The sequence below is a fragment of the Brassica rapa genome, chromosome A07, assembly GCF_000309985.2.
Source record: "Brassica rapa cultivar Chiifu-401-42 chromosome A07, CAAS_Brap_v3.01, whole genome shotgun sequence".
Taxonomy (NCBI): domain Eukaryota; kingdom Viridiplantae; phylum Streptophyta; class Magnoliopsida; order Brassicales; family Brassicaceae; genus Brassica; species Brassica rapa.
The window spans coordinates 844,343-866,789 of record NC_024801.2 but is presented as its reverse complement, the minus strand read 5'-3'; the positions used below and the strand labels follow the sequence as shown (position 1 = coordinate 866,789).

At 39.3% G+C, this 22,447-nt stretch overlaps 3 protein-coding genes and 1 pseudogene across 7 annotated transcripts in view; 2 read left to right on the top strand and 2 right to left on the bottom strand.

The window, feature by feature from the left end:
* The window catches only part of LOC103849266 (K(+) efflux antiporter 4), a 94,297-nt gene extending 79,455 nt beyond the window's left edge, over positions 1-14,842 (top strand). The window contains exon 17 of the mRNA XM_033275798.1: positions 13,981-14,842. The gene's annotated coding sequence lies outside the window, so the exon portion shown is untranslated. The remainder of the gene's footprint in view (positions 1-13,980) is intronic.
* Positions 2,944-7,481, top strand: LOC117126761 (annotated as a pseudogene).
* LOC117126756 lies at positions 11,682-16,227 on the bottom strand. 5 transcript variants are annotated; one of them, XM_033275791.1, is made up of 4 exons: positions 14,884-16,215; positions 14,427-14,474; positions 14,040-14,330; positions 11,682-13,072 (listed from the first exon to the last, which is right to left on the bottom strand). In XM_033275791.1, exons 2-4 carry the CDS (start codon positions 14,436-14,438, stop codon positions 11,843-11,845), a joined length of 1,533 nt encoding a protein of 510 aa, XP_033131682.1. In that variant the 5' UTR covers positions 14,439-14,474; positions 14,884-16,215; the 3' UTR covers positions 11,682-11,842. The 5 variants fall into 5 exon arrangements, with proteins under 5 accessions (XP_033131682.1, XP_033131684.1, XP_033131681.1 ...); XM_033275793.1 differs by lacking the exon at positions 14,040-14,330 and having other exon boundaries at positions 14,884-16,227; XM_033275790.1 differs by lacking the exon at positions 14,884-16,215 and having other exon boundaries at positions 11,689-13,072; positions 14,427-14,613.
* A 693-nt stretch (positions 16,228-16,920) lies between these two features.
* LOC117126759 (cell surface glycoprotein 1-like) lies at positions 16,921-21,991 on the bottom strand. Its single transcript, XM_033275803.1, has 2 exons — positions 21,166-21,991; positions 16,921-19,156 (listed from the first exon to the last, which is right to left on the bottom strand). Exon 2 carries the CDS (start codon positions 19,035-19,037, stop codon positions 18,174-18,176), a length of 864 nt encoding a protein of 287 aa, XP_033131694.1. The 5' UTR covers positions 19,038-19,156; positions 21,166-21,991; the 3' UTR covers positions 16,921-18,173.
* Between the last annotated feature and the right edge of the window lie 456 nt (positions 21,992-22,447).

Genomic DNA, 22,447 nt, shown 5'->3' with positions numbered 1-22,447 from the left:
CATGTGATCAAAAGTTTTGAATTTTCTTTTAATGATTCTTCTAACCTAATTAATGTGAATTTTCTTTCTTCTTTACAAGGAAAGTGTTTTTCCTTACCACTCGCTCATAAGTTATATTCGCTGGAGTTAGTTAGACCATCATGCTTCGTTTTGTATTGTGTGCTTAGTACATTTCTTTTGTATTGTTGTTGTTAAAGTTAGGTCTATAAGTAGTTCTTGGGGTTTTAAGCAAAAAAAAAGAGTTGTTCTGGGTTTCGATCTACTCACCTACTTGAAAACAGATTTGAGGAATAACATTTCTTTTATCTAATTGTTTAATTAATAAGTCTCGAGAAATAGAATAAATTAATTCAGCTAAAATATGTTTGGTTGATGGCTCAATCCGACAATGGAAAAGTCCATGTGAGTCTAAGCGGGATTAAGCTAAAAATCTATCTCACTTCTATGGGCGCTCTTGGTTTTGAATTAGATATTTTATAAATATGTATTTCATATTTTACAACTTCTTATATAATGGTTGGGATGCTGATTAGTGTATAAGTATTCTAGATTATCATATGACTTAAGACCCGCACAATTATGTTATATATAAAAATAAATTTTATATATTATTATTTATTTATATTCATTTATTTATTATGTATATAATTAAATCAGAGTGAGCATATAAATCGAAACAATACATCTAATTTATGATACTTTTTTTGGTAAATAAATCAAAATTATTTTATTTGTTTTATATAGTATATAACTAAATTTTAATGACATGGATATATATATATATAGTATATTTTAATATAAATATTTATTATTTAGAATCATATTCATACGATAAACACAAATTTTCTAATGTGCGATTTTTTGAATGCAAATTTTAAAATTAAAATAATAAGATTTTAATATTTTTTAATACAAATTTAGAAATTATCATACTTGAGTATTTTTCTATGCTATATAATTTAATTTAAAAAAATATTAAAATATAATATGAATGTCTAGTCATATTCATACAATTTATGATCATTTGTATTTTTTTATCACCAAAAAAATTAAACCATTGATGACAAAATTTTAGTAATGAGACATTTAACTATTTTAGTAATTTATAGTCGTTTTAAAAATTAAATGGGAAATACCCTAGAATAGCACTAAAAAGGTTTATGTCACAAATACAGATCCTAAGGATCAAAATAACCAAAATGTTTCATTAAAGAGATCTACAGTTATACCCCTAGGATTAACTAATCAAAACCGTAGGGTTTAGAGTTGAGAGATGGAGATTTGAGATTGAGATTTAAAATTTTATTAAAAAAAATTTCGAAAAAAATTATAAAAAAATTATTATAAAAAGTTCGAATTTAAAAAATATAATCTAAACTATAATTTTATATATATATATATATATATATATCTAGGGTATTATGGTTCTTTTACCTATTAAATGAAACATTTTGGTCATTTTTTTCCTTATGGTCTATTTTTGTGATCAAAACTTGAAAATGGTCTGTTTAGGAGAATTATCCATTAAAAATATAACATATAAAAATCATGTTTTTATTATATAGTTAATGTGGTTGCTTAATATCTTTTAATAATGTCAAATTAAATAAAAAAGAGCTAAGATACTAAAATTCTTATCAAATATTTATTATTCATAATCATTAATTCTTTTATATATGTTAATCATATTAGAAAATTTTGTAGCTTTTTTTAAGGAAAGTGCGATAATATTCTTCTGTATGCTATTTATCAATTTAATAGTTAGTATAATGTAAATAAGATGGACCAACCTATTTCTCTAAGAATTCTGAATTTCATTTTTATGGTGACACGTGTCTACAAAACAATGTTGTATTGTTTCTCGGTTAATATATAAGGGATTTATAAAAATCACACCGACAAATCTATTTTGGTGGTCAAGCGGATTCAACCGTGACGGCACATTGAGTTTAGTGGGACAATACCCATTTTTTAAAGACGTATCATTTTTGTATAGCCAAGTACAAATTATTTATGATATAACTTGTTTTATCTTGTGAAAATTCCTTGGACAAATGTTTGAGTATTAATTAGGTTTAGAGTTTAATATTCACAATATTCTTTTGAAGGTTGTAATAAGGGTTAAGTATGTAAACGCAAAGTTTACTGAAAATCTTATCGTATTGCATGTAGAATTGTATACAGTTGATCCAAGTGTTACGTAGAGTACTATCATCACAGAGTTGTACACGAAACCATGCATTTATCGTGACTACATGTGTAAATTATTCATCAAGAATAATAAAAACCAGCTTCATATATATACTTTTTGTTTTGATCAACTCGAATCCGAGGAACTGGACTTCCAAAGCTTTTCAGCTCATATGCAACTGTATGCCAATTGATAAACACTGGACATTTCCCGGCCCAGCTAGCAAACATTGTATACCAACTCAACTATATATATACTATAAAAATAAATGACTAAAACATTCTATAATCTAAGTTAGTAATCTATCACTCTATGTACAGTTCAAGATTAAGGGCTTGGGATTCCTCTTTGTCATCCTTTTTAGTCCAGATGATCAACAGCACCATCCTAAAGTTGTAGCATCCGTAGTACCATCAAAAGAATACTCTCTCTTTGTTCCCGAAAGTAAGATCAAAAGAATATTTGAATTGATAAAATTTTTATAGTATGCACGCTTATTAATAATTTAATAAACATTTATAATTTAATTTTTTTACTTTATTATACACTTTTCAACAACTTTCCACCAATGAAATTTTATCAATTCAAATATTCTCAATTAATATTTTTTAAAAGTATAAAAAAATACCTTAACAATATAGAAAATCTATTTTTGTGGAACAAGAAAAAAATCTAAAAATTTTTACTTGGAGTATTATTTATTATCTCCATGTATCATTCAGTAACATTAAAGTTGAATGAGATATCATTTATTTATTAAAATAAAATGAAAATTTGCTGGTTTCTTCACCAAAATTAAGCTATTTAGTACAAGCAAAAAAAAAAAAAAAACGATAACAGTTGAATATAATTTACACGTATTTAATGTGCATATTCAGCAAATGTTACCCTTTTTACTTTAATAGTATTAATTAATTTTCCTTCGATCTGTTTTCTTTCTCGCTCTCTAACCACCAGAAAGAGAGAGAAGAAGAAGAAGGAAGCAGAATCTATCTTTCACAATCACTCTCTCTCTCTCTCTCTATTTCTTAATCGCTCCGCCGCGCCACCACCGTCACTGAGATGCGGCGGTGTAAAATCGGCGAATTCATCTCCGTGGAAACGATGAGGTTTCTGGCGTTTCTCCTGATCTGTAGTTTCCATCTTGCCTTCTCCGCCGAGTCCGATATCGGGACTGAGTCAGTTGCCACACGCGAGATCAACGGAAACGCCGCCGAGTCCAATGCGACGAACGCGAAACCTAAGGAGGACAGTTTCGCCGATATGATCGATAGGGCACTTGAGAAGGAGTTTCCGGAGAATGACCAGAACGATGGTTCGTTTGCTACACTAGGGTTTTGTTTTCAGTTTTAGATTTGGTGAAAATTGATTCTACTCCTTAGGGATTTATCATTGATTTTAGCTAATGCTCACATCTGCATTGGAGTTTTTAGATTACTCATGGCTTATAGAATTTAATGAATTGCATATTGAGATGATAAAAGTTATTGACCAATGGCATAGTGCTTAAAACTCTTGGATTATATCACTTGGTCTGGTCTCGTCCTAGAGGATATACAAGATGTTATTTGAACTCTTTGAATAAGTGGTTTGTGAATTGCTTTTGTCTTGTTTTGCTTTTGCAGTTCCTGATCCAGGAAGCTTTAATAATAGCGTTGCTGATCAGCAGGTTGGTTAATTGTAATCTTTGTTTTCGCCACTTCATTTGTGGCCTTATTGCTTTTAGACGGTACACTACTCAGTCTTTCTTGTTTTTTTTTCCTTCTTTTTATTAAACCATTTGTTCTGCTCTTTAGGCTGTTCTGGAAACTGTTGCTCGAGTGAAGCCCAAGAAAAATGAGACCAAGACCAAGGAGGAGAAGTGAGTCTCTTTATAATCATGCTTGCTTTACCCTTTTTGGACTCGATTTGTGAAAGTTGTGGCTGCTATCTAGCTTTGTTTCAGAGGCGGTAATATAATCAGTGCCTTTTATGCTAGATCATTCTTTAATTTGGATAACGAGAATGGCGTAGAAGATACTCCAAGACTGATAGATAGGAAGGTAAGCTTTCATAGTCTTTGAAGAATTGTACTATATATTGGTTAAGAGAGAATGTACACCTGTTATCTACCCGTTTGTGACAACATTCCTGAATTGTGAATTTTCAATTCCAATCCAGGACAACGTTTTTATCATGTCCAATCCAAAGTCCAAGTACCCTGTACTGCAGCTAGATTTAAGGTAAATATAGCATTCGTAAGGAAAGGTCTTTGATCATTTATCATTTGTAAGAATCTACCTAACCGTTTTTTGTTGGGGACGCCTCTCTTAACTGGATATATTTGTAGGCTGATATCAGATTTGGTCGTCGTCATTGTTTCTGCTACTTGTGGTGGAATTGCATTTGCTTGTGCTGGTCAACCGGTGAGTACACGCTTCCTTTGCAGAGCTTGTAACTTTCAACATTATTCCGTTACCATTTGAGTATTCACCTTTCCAAGAGCTTAGAATTGATTTTGTTGGCCTTTGAATCATCGAACAGTGACGGCCATATTTAATTTCTGTACTACTTACTTGGCAGGTCATTACTGGGTATCTGTTGGCTGGATCTATCATTGGACCGGGTGGGTTAAGCTTTGTTAGTGAAATGGTGCAGGTAGCTTACATCAGCTTTAGCTCTTCAAAGTTCCTCCTTTTTGTCTTCATATTGCATTTCGACGGAAGTTTTCATGATTAAGAGATTGACTGGCTATGTTAATGGTCGACAAGACTTGATATATATATTCTTTTGTGTAGCACAGGTTGAAACAGTAGCTCAGTTTGGTGTAATCTTTCTTCTTTTTGCTTTAGGATTAGAATTTTCTGCAGCAAAGGTTTGCATGTTTCCACCCTCTTACACTTTTCTGGTTTCTTTGTTCTTTTGAAACTTTTGAGATAGTCATTGATTTATTGTACTTTGTGGTCGCAGCTTCGTGTAGTTCGTGCAGTAGCTATTCCAGGAGGTCTTCTTCAAATATTTTTGTTCATGTGCTTGAGTGGGATAACAGCCTCGGTATGTTCTAGTTTGTAAATAGTAATAGCAATTGAGTAAGAATGAGTTATTAGGCTTATTGTGTATAAATCATGAAAAGGAATGCATTGGGTTGACTTGGCTGCTTCTTCATTGCATTGCAGTTATGCGGTGGTAAACTAACAGAAGGAATATTCGTAGGTGCTTTTCTTTCGATGTCGTCAACAGCGGTGGTATATTCTAATATCACTTTTGTAATTCTAAACTGTTATAATTTACTCTGTGTGCTCTCACTGTATTAAATCCTTTCTTTTGTTGTACCAGTTATGTTTCCCTAAGTTTCTCTTTAGGGGTGATCCTCATATGTTATTTTTACCTTGCCATGATTCTTATATCAGGTGTTGAAATTTTTAATGGAAAAAAGAGCATAAGTGCTCTACATGGCCAGATAACCGTTGGAACACTTATCCTTCAGGTATCTCAGTCACTCTCCAAACAATAGCATAGTAATATGATTTGTACAGGCTACTGTTTCCGCTTACTCTTTTGTATGCTACTGGATTTCAGCTATTAGTATGTTGTATCCTACAGTTGCTTTCATTAGATTTTTAATATATGGCTTCATGAATCTCTAGGATTGTGCTGTGGGTTTGCTTTTTGCTCTCCTTCCGGTTCTTGGTGGCACATCTGGTGTCGTTCAAGGAATGTTGTCCATGGCTAAATCGTATGTTTTCTATTTTACTGGAAGTTCTGTGAAAATGTCGACAATATCCTGCTTCCTTTTTCACTTGTTATACTGTTGTTCAGTGAAACCAAGTTTTTGATATTTCATTTCTTTTGACCGTGCGGTAATTTCTTTCAAGGTTGGCTATTTTGATTGCGTTTTTGGCTGCTTTGTTTGTACTGTCACGTACCTGGGTACCTTGGTTTCTAAAACTTATGACAAGCCTTTCTTCTCAGGTATACACATATTTTTACTTGCTTCCGTTTTTGGTCTTTAAAATGTTTATCAACTTAAGCGTTCGTCAATCTTTGACAGACTAACGAGCTCTACCAGTTGGCCGCTGTAGCATTTTGTTTGCTTGTTGCTTGGGTCAGTCTGATCCATTTGTTCTTCTTATCTATTGGCCGTTTGCACATGTGCTATCTCAAATTTTCAGTTCATAAACTCAGTATTGTTTTGGTTTCTTCAGTGTAGTGACAAGCTCGGTCTAAGTCTTGAGCTGGGTTCCTTTGCGGCAGGAGTGATGATCTCATCAACGGATCTCGCCCAGCATACTCTTGAACAAGTAAGAAGTCAATTTTGACTCTTTCGGACTTGTGGATCTTTTCGCATTTTATTTGAACATTCTTATGCCACAAGTGTCTTTTGTGCTATATATCTGTTGGTGACTTTATGAAATGCATTTCTCTTTTTTGCCACATAGAGCTCTTCTTATCATTCCTGTGCTTCCCTTTCAGGTAGAACCAATCCGCAATTTTTTTGCAGCGTTGTTCCTTGCTAGTATTGGAATGTTGATACATATGCACTTCTTGTGGAACCATGTTGATATTCTGGTAGCAGCTGTGTTACTGGTGATAGTGATAAAGACCGTGGTCGTTGCAATCGTTGTTAAGGTCTTTGGATACAATAACAAAACTGCAGTACTTGTAAGAAGTGAACCCTTCCTTTTTGCTTTCACATTGCTCCAAACCTTACTCGTAGTGAGAGCCCTTACAGTTTTCTTCTCTATAGGTTGGAATGTCGCTTGCGCAGATTGGGGAATTTGCTTTTGTTCTGCTAAGTCGAGCATCTAATCTTCACCTTATTGAGGTAAGCAATCAAATGAAACTGTGTTGTGCAACTACGGTTATATCTTCCCGACTGTGTGGTACCATAATAGGTTGCTCATAATTTTGCTTTTGGTGGAGTGATAACAGTGAAGGGTTTTGTGTTTATTCAACTGTACCTCCTGCTTCTGGGAACAACTGCTCTAAGCCTGGTATGGTTCACATCCACACCATTTCAGTTATAGAACGAATATTTTGACATGTACATTAAAGTGAATGTGTTGCAGGTAACGACACCATTTCTATTCAAGTTGATACCGGCCGTTGTACATTTAGGAGTGCTCTTACGGTGGTTCTCTCCCAATAGCTCAACTGAGGTAAATCAAAAACATCTATGTCGTCCTGTTTCTCTCTGCACACCTTTGGCACAAACTCAGCTTTTTGATTGTCTTTTCTCTTCTCTGTATGTCCTTAGACTTTCCCGTTTATTTTCAAGCGCTTTTATCCCGGTTTTGTTTTGAGATTTTTGAAATCAGGATTCCGTTTTGAACTGTTTTTATTTGACTACGATTTTCCTCTTTTAACAGGACTTTTAAAGCTTTTTGTTTTCTTGTGGTTTTATCAAACCCAAGAGATTAGACAGACGTTCTTGTAATGTTCTTGCTATAGACGTTCTTGTGGTTTTTCAAACCCAAAAAAGATCATAGACAAACACTAATCTAATAGTGTTCTGTCAGATTCTTGTTTGGGAACATTGTTTTGGTTTTGTTTTGGTTTTGTTTTTGTTTTTCAAATCCCAAAAAAGATCATAGACAGACACTAATCTTATAGTGTTCTGTCAGATTCTTATTTGGGAACATTGTCCCTTGCTGCCTCTAAAAGAAACTTATGCCATCTCCTATAGCAAGATTGTTAAATGGACCGAGAATATGGGTTGGTGGTGCATGTATAAAGAAGGGCTTTAGGGGATGGCAAATAAGAGCATGCGGCTCAGTCTTAAGACAAAAGACTATAACTGAAAACAGATTCCTTACCCACGGCTTACATTACCCACGGCTTACACATGTCTTGACAAAGACAAAGATTTATTACCCACGGCTTAAAAGTCTTAAAGACCAAAGACTTTTCTGTTTTCAGTTATTTGAATGGTACAGTTTGAAAAAGTCCTAAGACAAGTACTATAACTGAAAACAATGTCCCTTGCTGCCTCTAAAAGAAACTTATGCTATCCCCTAATGGATCGAGAATATGGGTTGGTGGTGCATGTAGAAAGAAGGGCATTAGGGGATGGCAAATAAGAGCATGCGGCTCAGTCTTAAGACAAAAGACTATAACTGAAAACAGATTCCTAACCTCCGGCTTACAAAATTTTTTCCCACGGCTTACACATGTCTTTGACAAAGACAATGATTTATTACCCACGGCTTACAAGTCTTAAAGACCAAAGACTTTTCTGTTTTCAGTTATTTGAACGGTACAGTTTGAGAAAGTCCTAAGACAAGGACTATAACTGAAAACAATGTCCCTTGCTGCCTCTAAAAGAAACTTATGCCATCCCCTAATGGATCGAGAATATGGGTTGGCGGTGCATGTATAGAGAAGGACGTTAGGGGATGGCAAATAAGAGCATGCGGCTCAGTCTTAAGACAAAAGACTATAACTGAAAACAGATTTCTTACCCACGGCTTACAAAGATTTATTACCCTCGGCTTACACATGTCTTAGACAAAGACAAAGATTTATTACCCACGGCTTACAAGTCTTAAAGACCAAAGATTTTTCTGTTTTCAGTTATATGAACGGTACAGTTTGAGAAAGTCCTAAGACAAGGACTATAACTGAAAACATTGTCCCTTGCTGCCTCTAAAAGAAACTTAAGCCATCCCCTAATGGATCGAGAATATGGGTTGGTGGTGAATGTATAGAGAAGGGCGTTAGGGGATGGCAAATAAGAGCATGCGGCTCAGTCTTAAGACAAAAGACTATAACTGGAAACAGATTCCTTACCCACGGCTTACAAAGATTTATTACCCTCGGCTTACACATGTCTTAGACAAAGACAAAAATTTATTACCCACGGCTTACAAGTCTTAAAGACCAAAGACTCTTCTGTTTTCAGTTATTTGAACAGTACAGTTTGAGAAAGTCCTAAGACAAGGACTATAACTGAAAACAATGTCCCTTGCTGCCTCTAAAAGAAACTTATGCCATCCCCTAATGGATCGAGAATATGGGTTGGTGGTGCATGTATAGAGAAGGGCGTCAGGGGATGGCAAATAAGAGCATGCGGCTCAGTTTAAGACAAAAGACTATAACTAAAAACAGATTCCTTACCCACGGCTTACAAAGATTTATTACCCTCGGCTTACACATGTCTTAGATAAAGACAAATATTTATTACCCACGGCTTACAAGTCTTAAAGACCAAAGACTTTTCTGTTTTCAGTTATTTGAACGGTACAGTTTGAGAAAGTCCTAAGACAAGGACTATAACTGAAAACATTGTCCCTTGCTGCCTCTAAAAGAAACTTATGCCATCTCCTAATGGACCGAGAATATGGGTTGGTGGTGCATGTATAAAGAAGGGCTTTAGGGGATGGCAAATAAGAGCATGCGGCTCAGTCTTAAGACAAAAGACTATAACTGAAAACAGATTCCTTACCCACGGCTTACAAAGATTTTTACCCACGGCTTACACATGTCTTAACAAAGACAAAGATTTATTACCCACGGCTTACAAGTCTTAAAGACCAAAGACTTTTCTGTTTTCAGTTATTTGAATGGTACAGTTTGAGAAAGTCCTAAGACAAGGACTGTAACACCCCCGAACCGTCCTAGGTATAGGTCGACCCACCGGCCAACAATCAAACAAGAACATGACCGACAGACCAACCAACACCAAGGATTGGAGATGAAAGGCCAACCGGCCAGCCAACAATCAAACAAGAACATGACTGACCGTCCAACCCAACACCATGGTCCGGAAGCGCTACGTGACGAGCTAGGGACGATCCGGTCCGAGTCACAGATTTATTCCGCAACCTAGACTAGTTCATCCACTAACACGTCCCGCTAAATCAAAGCTTAAGGCTTTGCAACCTGTACCATGAGTTAACGGTTCCGTTAGATCGAGGCCTAAGGCTTTTCAACCCGTACCAAGACCTAACGTTGTGTTGGTTCGGACTAAACCAATATCATATTGGACCCGTTAATTTTTTTAAGATTTAAATCCAAGACTTTTAAGAATATTTGCAATACTTTAGGGATCCCAAATCCGATAAAACGCAACGGAAACATAAATCGTATAAAAATCAAACCGTAGCCAAATGCACTGCAAATCTATTTCGGTGGCCTACGCGTCCAATCTCCTACAACCTAAACTCCTGCAAAAAGGACAACGAGAGTTGGGTGAGTAACAGAAGGTCACTCAGTGAGCTGGCTACCTAAATACCTAAACCTAGTAGCTAGCTCAGACAACCCAAAAATAACAATCAATCTAGCCTAAGCGCAGAAAATAGCTTTAAGGCTAATCCCCAAAACCGCACCGATTAAGGTATGCTCGACCTTAATCTAATAATACTAATAATAGACATGGCCAAACGACCATCTACTCAACGGATCCCTAATCTAACAATCAAGACTTGATCAACACCGTATCTCGGTGCTAACACTATCTCGAGGGTTCCTCACCCTCAAGACGACACAATAAAACTAACTCGACACACTATTCTAACTCTAGACTCAATACTCTAACATGGGCCCTGGTGATCTCGTGTTCCTCCTCAACATCGGCAATATCCTATCTCCCTACCACAAAGGCCAGAAGAAGGAACTTTCAACCGACTGCGGCCCACAGTCCTTCGGGTCACCGCGCGACAGCCCACAGTCCTTCGGGTCACTGCCACATTACACCGTCGTGTAATAATTCAGCCATAGACCATGATCCTGTCTCTCTGAGTCTTCCCGATCCAACGAAGAAGGGATTTCCTTAAACCCGCTGGGTACGAGGCTGAGGAAACACTAATCACCCTTAAACAAGCCTAGTATGGACGGGTTATGCTCATACTATCGGCAACAACACACTAATCCTAATAAGACCAAGACTCCTACCACAAACTTAAATACACTAAGGAGTCTACGACACTAACACCAGTACTCGTAGTCCAGCCTATATGGCATAGGATTCGTAGTACTAAACTCGACATGGACGGAAATCGGCCTATATGGCCTAAGATCTCCTGAACAATACCATCCCTGCACAACAACAATCACTACCAAACCAAGCATTCAATAGTCCTAATATCTCTAAGGCAGGTCTACTCCATTACTAAACTACCCATAAATAAATAAAGGAAAACATGCATCTCAATCCTAACAATTCAGCTACGCCATAATTTATCACACTATACCGGTTAATGCATCATTCATCCTAGTCCTAGTCAGGTTATAACTCAGTCTTAATTCCATTATGGCCCTGTTCGTTTCGTGGTCGCCAGCGTCAGCGACCAGAGTCAGCGACCAGCGACTGCGACATGATGTCGCTGATAGTTGTTCGTTTGAAGGTCGCGCGATTGATCGCAGCGGTTGTCGCTATGCTGTTCGTTTCTATGTCGCGCGATTGATCGCAGCGGTTGTCGCTATGCTGTTCGTTTCTGTATCGCTGGCGACCAAATATTTACTTTTGACATACATTTGCTCTTGTGTACTTAGGTTTCGTCAAAAACGTGGCTAAATCATTAAAACTGTAAAGTGTAATAAATCACACCATGGATGCAATATGTTTAATCGTTTCAATTTCTTATATTTTTCCTTGTACAAGTTCACTTTTGTTTATGAGTGATCATACGAGTAACTTATAATAATAATCAGTACAAATTCAAATCAAATAAACTAATAAGGTAATCGATATCCTCTACTCAACTCATTACCAATATGATCACGTAAACCTTCCATGGCTCTATCACCAGTCGGCTCATATGGAATATGTCCACCATGACCATCACCATCTTCTTCTTCTTCTTCTTCATCTTCCTCTTCATCTCTTTCTTCTTCATCATTATCACCATGAGTATGATATTCTTCTCTTCTCTGCCAATGCACAAAATCATTATCTTCTCGATGTGAATCACGTATGAAGTTGTGTAGAGCCATCGTTGCCGTCACTAGCTTTATCCATTTGATCAAACCATATTTTGGATGCCTACGGTCAAGAATTCTCCATTTTGCTTTCCACACTCCAAATGTCCGCTCAATCACTGATCGCAAGCTTGAATGTCTCCGGTTGAACACCTCTCGAGTGTTCGTTGGCGGTCCTCCTCTGTTGAACTGATCGAGATGATACCGAACTCTACGATACGGACCAAGATACCCTGTTCTTGTGGGATATCCAGCATCAACCAAATAATACTTTCCATTTGGCGGATGTGGAAAAAAAGGCTCATTCCTCGCACAATAAGTTAATACCTTTGTGTCATGGGCTCTACCCGGCACACCCACATAAGCATATATGAACTTCATATCAAAGTTACATATAGCAAGGACATTCATGGTTGGCTCCTGTTTTCTGCCCCTGTATGCTTCTGCATTTCGTTTAGGAGGGCGGACTGAGATATGAGTTCCATCCAATGCTCCAATACAGTCTTTAAAAAATGGCCAGTATCGATCATCATTTCTCAAAGCAGGACATACTCTTGTGAACTCACCATCTTCTGGTTTTAGTGTATCTGCAGCAAATTTCAAGAGAGAACTCAAAACCTCACCAAGTTTCCTTTTGACTGTATCCAACGAACGTTGATATCTTTGTGCAATAACCCGTACTGTCTTATCTTGACCCACCACTTCAAGGAACATTGCAACCGCTTCTTCAATATAGACATTCAACGTCTCTTGTAACCCATATCTCGTTGCTAACATCTTACACAGATCTTGAAATGTCCTCTGATTCATGCGAAGAATATCATAGCACTGTTGATCTGACCCGTGCATAAGCTGCTGAACATGATTCCATCCAGCACCTCGATCTGTTCTATGAAGCAATCTCTCTGGCTTAAGCACATCAACTTCATGCTCTTCCTCATAATCATCATCCTCATCATCATCATCCAAGTACCACCTAACCATCTGCAAAGCATTAAAATCACATATATATATATAAGTTGCGAGACAGAAAAAAAAAACCCAACTTCCTATCACATTAAAAAAAACCAACTTCCAATTTGAGCAGGCAGACACGAGAATAATGGTACTATCACATTAAAATACTACAATCTGATTCATACCAAAAAAATGAAACAAAAGTCATACTTAAAAGAAACACTACAATCTGAGTCATATTAAAACAGTCATACTGAAACAGACACTACAATCCTTCATATATCTTAACTCCAATCATATTTTCAAGATAGCTAATCTTATCATCATCACTAGAGAAAGACATAAAAGCCATTCTGTTTTCTTCAACAGCTTTGAGATGGTTAACTGCAGCAATGTGAAATGGTGACCACTTTATAATTCCAGGTAGCTCATTAAGTATCTCCAACACAGAGTGCACACGGAATTTGCGATCCTGCTGCAACACCACACGATCCTCTGCCATTATCTCTACCATCTTTTCTGCTATCTTATTTTTCTCAGCCAGAATTGCATTCCTTAGAACATAAGGCTCTTGATCAAATTCCTTACGCTTTCTTTTTGAACCTCCAGCTCTACTTGTTCCTTCTCTTGGTGCTGGCATCCCAGTGTCAACTGAATCAGACTCGTCATCCTTCTCTACATCTACTCTAGAATCTAAGCTAGCTTCTCCTTGCTGAGCACACCATCCTTCTGCTCCAGTTACAGTAACAGCACCAAACTCTGCTTCAAACACATCCATGTTTGGAGGCACTTTGGTCTTATACTTTCTTGCACCTTGCCATTCCTGTTTAAGAAGAAAAAAATTAGTATATTTGAAACATACAGTATTTTTCAATGTCTAATATTTTTTTCAAGCTAATACTGATTCAATGTCTAATATTTTTCACTCTAAGCAGAAAGAGAACTCTAATACTGACATTATTAAAGCACTGAAGACTAAGAGAAAGATACTTACCGCAATGCGTTGATCCCACCAAGCATCCGACATCTCCAACCTTCCCAAAGCATCATAGACAAGCCCGGTTCTATTGTGGGTAAGCTTCTTGAACTTGACATATGCTTTTCTACTAATATCAACCTTGTTCTTAAACCTGTCCCATATCCATCTCTTACCAAATTTCTCTTCAAACTTATTTACGATGAACTCTCTTCCAGCTAGATTCATGCCACTCCTTGGTCTGTTCCCTTTCTTTTTCTCATCAGCATAAAGAGCAAAGAAATACCTAACTTCTTCATCGGTCCATTTCTAAATAACAAGTCTCATCAATAGACAAACAAGCTAAACTAGCAGAAAAAACTATCACAAAAGATCTAAGAAACTAGAACTGCCTAAAACACTTACATCATCAGCCATTCTTCTTATCTTGTCTTGTTGTGATTTATGTCCAACCTGAGAAGATAATACAGACATAAATGATGAGACTTGCAGACACATATTTCATCACTACTACTAAACTGAAACAACAATCTATCAAAAGCACACAAAATTTGACTCTTGTTCCAAACATCGAAGCTTTATTCAGACCAAACTATAAACTACTTGAAAGCAAATGCAAGAACACTTCGTCACATACCAAAAAGAACTCAAACCCATGTCTGAAAACATTCACAGGAACTCAAACCCATGTCTGATAATCGGATTAAAAACAAAGATTTGATAATCAAAATCTTAAATCTAAAAGCAACCCATATCAAGAATCAAAAAACCCAACAGTCAACTTAATTAATCTAAAGGTTCCATTATCCTCACACAAAACGCAGAGAGAGAGAGAGAGAGAGAGAGAGAGAGAGAGAGAGACCTTGAGCAGAGAAGGTTCTCTGTGGCTGCCGGAAATAGATCGGAGAGAAAGAGAGCTTGAGCAGAGAAGAGAAGTATGGCCGCAGGAAATAGATCGGGGAGAGAGAGAGAAGTTTCTGGTTTTTTTTTTTGGCGTGAGTTTGTATTAGGGTTAATGGCAATGTATTGTGATTCTGTAAATATATTTAGGGTAGTTTTGTCTTTTTAAGTTTTTTTTTATTTTTTCGAGTGTTCAAAAAAAAAAAAAAAAAAAAATTTCTAGTCGCACGATTTTGGTCGCACCGCTGAAATTTCCAGCGTCCAAAATTTTAAATCGCTGATCGCTAGCGTTTGGTCGCTGAGATCAGTCGCTGAACTCACGACCGGTAAACGAACAGCGTTTGGTCGCTGAACTTGGTCGCTGACGCTAGCGACCAGCAAACGAACACGGCCTATATCTCAGCTTAGCCCATGCTAAACTGAGTCCAATTCATAAATAAAAATAACCCTAGGACTCTATCATGCATCAGTGTGATATTTCTACTCTATATGCAACTCGATCTATCCTAAGTTCCAAGTGGAACTCAAACAAACCAACTCACAGTGTTCTTGCAGCTGGTTGATCGGAGAGAGCCTAGCCAAAACCCAAGGCCTCTGTCTTCAATGGACTGGTATGGACGAATCAGGACTTGGACAGAACCTCCTCGGACTTCTGGATCTTCTTCTTGGACTTTCGGTAGAACAATGGCTCTTAAAAATGCTCTAACTTCTTCAAAACAACTCCAAATCCTTCACTTCCTTTTTCTACTTCACTTTCTCTCTCTAGCCCAAGTTTTAGAGTGATGTTTGAGTGTGTGGAATGAATGAAACGAGCTGGGGGAGCTGGGTTTATATAGATATGGCCAACCATTGAAATGGTGCCACTCCATCGCCTTTGTGTCGTCCCGCATGCTTCCAGTCGCATGCGCGGCGACACACGGGCGTCCAAATGTCACCATGCATGACTCCTCTGCATGCCAGAAGCCAGCACCACGTCCAGATGTCATTCAGCATGGCTGGAGCTCATGCATCGCGACACACGGGCCTCTGGGTGTCAAGACGATGCCATGTCGTGCTTTGGGTGTCATGCTGCATGTGAGGCTTCATCCTGCGGAGACATGTCGTGCTACGGAGACACTAAGATGCTTGGATGAAGGACAGCACGTCCTGATCTCTCAGATAGGGCCACCTCGAGCTTCCCGGTTGATTTGTGCGATTTCGGTCTTTCTGGTGAATTTTCGTCCCGCGATCAATCCTGAATATTTTTCCGCTCCCGTTCTGATTCTCTAAATATTTTTAATAAACTCCAGATAAATACTGAGATCCTCTAAAAATATTTCCCGAGCCTCCGGCTTCTTCCAATAATTTCGAAAAACCGAAATTAGGGTTTTCGACCAACTTCGGGTTTTTCCGTCGTGCTTGCTTCCCGTCCTGCTTACTCCCGTCATGCTTCCAAATTATAATATCTCTGAAATAATATTCTGATGATAGATGTGAAGTTTCACAGAAAACTTAGTGGCTAAGAAACGTCGAGCTTCTAAACCGTCGTGCTTCCAAAAATGTGATTCTTCCAAAATCTTCGTCTGATCAATCTAAGACTCTTCTAAGAAAGGTAGAGCAGCGTAATATGTCTCATGGTTCACTCACGATCCATTCTTCGACCACATCCTACTTCGAACTTCTCGGTTCGTACCGCCCGCGGTTCGATCATCAAGTTGATGCTCGACCAATCTTCTGTCTTCTCCGAACCTTGTTAAGTTTTGTGTGATCAAAACTCAACATTACTCCAAATATGTAATCTCCCAAAAGCTTGGCTCCAGATTCTGACTTTCCCTTGCTCAACCATTTTATCCCGAAGGGCGGATTATCACATTCTTCCCCCCTTAATAGAATTCGTCCTCGCATTCTTAGTTGTCCAATGGCTCAGCTTCACGACATGTTCATCCCCTTGATGAAAATTTCTCCTTGGATCACTTGTCTCGCGGTCTTGATCACTTGATGTGCTTCTTTATCGGTTTGCCCTTGGTTTCCTCCTTTCGGTTTCTCTGGTCTCCACCCAAACTTCTGGTTCTGAACTCACTCCGTCTTGATACATCTCAAAGCATTCCTTTAGTCTTGAATCCGTCCTTCACTTCTTGATTTCCCATGCTTCACTCATTCTTAACTCATCTCCATATCGCTTCACTCTCATGCTGAATTCATCTTCATATTGCTTCACCGTATCTACTGCTCTCCCATGAGTCTCCTTCTCAAAGTTGCCACAAAACTCTTCACTTGATGAATACTGAATCGTCTTCTTGCATTTACTCTGCCATAACGCGCACCATCTTTGCTTCTGATCACTGAAACCTTTCTTTTCCCAAAACTGATGAAGTCCTTTCTCAACGAAGTCTTTCTCATACTTGTCCAGTCCATACCACTGTCCAGTCCCTCTAAATCTCTCTCTCTTCATTTTGGGTTTTTAGCCTTGAACTCTTTTCACTTTAAGGTTTCCATTCCTTAAAGTTCCGATCAACGAACACACAAGCTGCAACTCAAAAGAACACTTCACATGCAAGTTAGTTAACAACTAACCTAACAATCTAATCCAAAACTAACCAGCAACCTACCAAATCTATCCAGCAACCTAACGATTCTAACCGGGTAATCTAACCGCAATTCTAACCAACAACCTAGCAATTCTATGTTCCACTAACCAGCCCTAAAAAAATGCGGCCTAAAAACTAAGACTCTACTGTACCAACGATTTGTGTGATATTTAAACAGTTGTAAATGTTTTGTAAAACCATATGTCCAAGCGATCACTATTTTTCATCTTGTAAACCACATAATTCAAATATGCAAGAACATGCATACTTGAATGATATGGTTACGTAATTACTAAATAGAAAAACGCAAATGATAACCACCTTCACTATAAAACATATCCTCCCATCAAATATATACATATACTTGACAGAAAAACATCCTTTATCGTTACTGATGATATATCATACAACAAAAGACATCAGCTGTCACAAAACACTACAAAAGTCTATACACCGCTATATCACCACAAAAAGTCTGTACCCTACTTACCCGGTCCTACACGTCTAAGAACGCCATATATAAAGCAACATGTCGCAGTTGGGGCAGTAGCCCCACTCGGACGAATCCCCTGCTGGTTGCGCACTGTGTAGGTAGGGTATCGCTGCTGGCTCGTCGTAGCTCGTGCACACGCCAGTCGAATGTGCTATGCCTCCACAAGTAAAACACCTCGGGTACAGATCCGATCTACCAAGATAAGTATGATATGGGAATCCGTGTGGATCCACATATCCTGCTCTGACACCAAAAACATCGATAGGACTGAGGTGCGTAAGGATCACCAGAAGAAGCAGATCCTCCAAGATCAAAAGATGCATCCATCGCTGGAAGGCTAGATGGCCCTCCGGTCTGATAAGTGGTCTGGTAAAATGGTAATTCAGTCTTGGGTACCTCCATCGTCGGAAAGCTGGAAGGCTCTCCGTAGTCATAGAATGGCTGAGATAATGGTGAGTAGGTCGTGGATGGCTCCATGGGTGGAAAGCTGGAAGGCTCTCCACTCGCAGGTATAGTATGAGAAAAAGATAAGTCCGCCGGCTGAGGAAGTGGCTGGTCCATCATCATCACGTCTGGATCATAAAGGAATGGGTCGTCATCAGGGTGTCCAACGCTCTCCATGGACTGATAGTTTGCTGGCTCATCAGGAATCATGATGTCTGGATAGTAAAGTAATGGATCATCATGGCTGTCACCAATACTCTCCATCGGCAGATCGTAAAATCCCTCCAGACCCATCTCATAATGTATGTCAATCGTCGGGCTGAGAGTAGGATCGGGTAATCCCGGAGACAAAGGTAAGGGACCATATGATGGTGTCGACACATCTGGAGTAGGTGGCGAAGTGCCCTGATCCTCAGCAGGATCATAACTCGGCGTATCTCCAGTAGTACCCGTAGACAAGATAGTGATGGGGCTCGGTGGTGCTACCGTAGGCATCTGCGGAACAAGATCATCCGCATTGGTCTCATCGTCAGAAATGACAATAAAGGGTGTCGGAACCGCATCATCAGGCTCGGTGTCATCATCAGAAATGATGATAGGTGTCGGAAACATGTCTGGTACGATCTGATCAAACTCATGCGGCTGAAAAAGATCGGCAAGTATAGGACTAGGCGAAACGTCGAAATCCTCCGTAACTCCAAATCTCCACCCTACCACACCAGTACAGCAACCTGCGGAATCATGTCGCAATATATATGGGTTAGACAACAAGCTAATAATAAAATAAAATCTCTCCTACCCCTCCTAAACGATTGGACACGACCGGATTCCTAAAGAGTGCATTGGCGACTCCTTTTGACTCGAAAAACATTGAAAACATTTGAAAAACCACGGGAACCAGTGAGCATAATCGTAACCATGCTCTGATACCACCTCTGTAACACCCCCGAACCGTCCTAGGCATAGGTCGACCCACCGGCCAACAATCAAACAAGAACATGACCGACGGACCAACCAACACCAAGGATTGGAGATGAAAGGCCAACCGGCCAGCCAACAATCAAACAAGAACATGACTGACCGTCCAACCCAACACCATGGTCCGGAAGCGCTACGTGACGAGCTAGGGACGATCCGGTCCGAGTCACAGATTTATTCCGCAACCTAGACTAGTTCATCCACTAACACGTCCCGTTAAATCAAGGCTTAAGGCTTTGCAACCTGTACCATGAGTTAACGGTTCCGTTAGATCGAGGCTTAAGGCTTTTCAACCCGTACCAAGACCTAACGTTGTGTTGGTTCGGACTAAACCAATATCATATTGGACCCGTTAATTTTTTTAAGATTTAAATCCAAGACTTTTAAGAATATTTGCAATACTTTAGGGATCCCAAATCCGATAAAACGCAACGGAAACATAAATCGTATAAAAATCAAACCGTAGCCAAATGCACTGCAAATCTATTCCGGTGGCCTACGCGTCTAATCTCCTACAAACTAAACTCCTGCAAAAAGGACAACGAGAGTTGGGTGAGTAACAGAAGGTCACTCAGTGAGCTGGATACCTAAATACCTAAACCTAGTAGCTAGCTCAGACAACCCAAAAATAACAATCAATCTAGCCTAAGCGCAGAAAATAAAGCTTTAAGGCTAATCCCCAAAACCGCACCGATTAAGGTATGCTCGACCTTAATCTAATAATACTAATAATAGACATGGCCAAACGACCATCTACTCAACGGATCCCTAATCTAACAATCAAGACTCGATCAACACCGTATCTCGGTGCTAACACTATCTCGAGGGTTCCTCACCCTCAAGACGACACAATAAAACTAACTCGACACACTATTCTAACTCTAAACTCAATACTCTAACATGGGCCCTGGTGATCTCGTGTTCCTCCTCAACATCGGCAATATCCTATCTCCCTACCACAAAGGCCAGAAGAAGGAACTTTCAACCGACCGCGGCCCACAGTCCTTCGGGTCACCGCGCGACAGCCCACAGTCCTTCGGGTCACTGCCACATTACACCGTCGTGTAATAACTCAGCCATAGGCCATGATCCCGTCTCTCTGAGTCTTCCCGATCCAACGAATAAGGGGTTTCCTTAAACCCGCTGGGTACGAGGCTGAGGAAACACTAATCACCCCTAAACAAGCCTAGTATGGACGGGTTACGCTCATACTGTCGGCTACAACACACTAATCCTAATAAGACCAAGACTCCTACCACAAACTTAAATACACTAAGGAGTCTACGACACTAACACCAGTACTCGTAGTCCAGCCTATATGGCATAGGATTGGTAGTACTAAACTCGACATGGAAGGAAATCGGCCTATATGGCCTAAGATCGCCTGAACAATACCATCCCTGCACAACAACAATCACTACCAAACCAAGCATTCAATAGTCCTAATATCTCTAAGGCAGGTCTACTCCATTACTAAACTACCCATAAATAAATAAAGGAAAACATGCATCTCAATCCTAACAATTCAGCTACGCCATAATTTATCACACTATACCGGTTGATGCATCATTCATCCTAGTCCTAGTCAGGTTATAACTCAGTCTTAATTCCATTATATCTCAGCTTAGCCCATGCTAAACTGAGTCCAATTCATAAATAAAAATAACCCTAGGACTCTATCATGCATCAGTGTGATATTATTACTCTATATGCAACTCGATCTATCCTAAGTTCCAAGTGGAACTCAAACAAACCAACTCACAGTGTTCTTGCAGCTGGTTGATCGGAGAAAGCCTAGCCAAAAACCAATGCCTCTGTCTTCAATGGACTGGTATGGACGAATCAGGACTTGGACAGAACCTCCTCGGACTTCTGGATCTTCTTCTCGGACTTTCGGTAGAACAATGGCTCTTAAAAATGCTCTAACTTCTTCAAAACAGCTCCAAATCCTTCACTTCCTTTTTCTACTTCACTTTCTCTCTCTAGCCCAAGTTTTAGAGTGATGTTTGAGTGTGTGGAATGAATGAAACGAGCTGGGGGAGCTGGGTTTATATAGATATGGCCAACCATTGAAATGGTGCCACTCCATCGCCTGTGTGTCGTCCCGCATGCTTCCGGTCGCATGCGCGGCGACACACGGGCGTCCAAATGTCACCATGCATGACTCCTCTGCATGCCAGAAGCCAGCACCACGTCCAGATGTCATTCAGCATGGCTGGAGCTCATGCATCGCGACACACGGGCCTCTGGGTGTCAAGACGAGGTCATGTCGTGCTTTGGGTGTCATGCTGCATGTGAGGCTTCATCCTGCGGAGACATATCGTGCTACGGAGACACTAAGATGCTTGGATGAAGGACAGCACGTCCTGATCTCTCAGATAGGGCCACCTCGAGCTTCCCGGTTGATTTGTGCGATTTCGGTCTTTCTGGTAAATTTTCGTCCCGCGATCAATCCCGAATATTTTTCCGCTCCCGTTCTGATTCTCTAAATATTTTTAATAAACTCCAGATGAATACTGAGATCCTCTAAAAATATTTCCCGAGCCTCCGGCTTCTTCCAATAATTTCGAAAAACCGAAATTAGGGTTTTCGACCAACTTCGGGTTTTCCCGTCGTGCTTGCTTCCCGTCCTGCTTACTCCCGTCATGCTTCCAAATTATAATATCTCTGAAATAATATTCTGATCATAGATGTGAAGTTTCGCGGAAAACTTAGTGGCTAAGAAACGTCGGGTTTCTGAAACGTCGAGCTTCTAAACCGTCGTGCTTCCAAAAATGTGATTCTTCCAAAATCTTCGTCTGATCAATCTAAGACTCTTCTAAGAAAGGTAGAGCAGCTTAATATGTCTCATGGTTCACTCACGATCCATTCTTCGACCACATCCTACTTCGAACTTCTCGGTTGGCCCGTACCGCCCGCGGTTCGATCATCAAGTTGATGCTCGACCAATCTTCTGTCTTCTCCGAACCTTGTTAAGTTTTGTGTGATCAAAACTCAACATTACTCCAAATATGTAATCTCCCAAAAGCTTGGCTCCAGATTCT

Bases quoted from the DNA above. Each gene is read 5' to 3' on its own strand.
- LOC117126756 (XM_033275790.1), bottom strand. From the start codon at position 14,519: ATGTGTCTGCAAGTCTCATCATTTATGTCTGTATTATCTTCTCAGGTT. The intron at 14,331-14,426 runs GTAAGTGTTTTA...CTTGTTATTTAG, and splicing joins TAAGAAGAATGGCTGATGAT to AAATGGACCGATGAAGAAGT. The intron at 13,073-14,039 runs GTAAGTATCTTT...AATGCTTTGCAG, and splicing joins GGTGGGATCAACGCATTGCG to ATGGTTAGGTGGTACTTGGA.
- LOC117126759 (XM_033275803.1), bottom strand. From the start codon at position 19,037: ATGTTTCCGACACCTATCATCATTTCTGATGATGACACCGAGCCTGAT.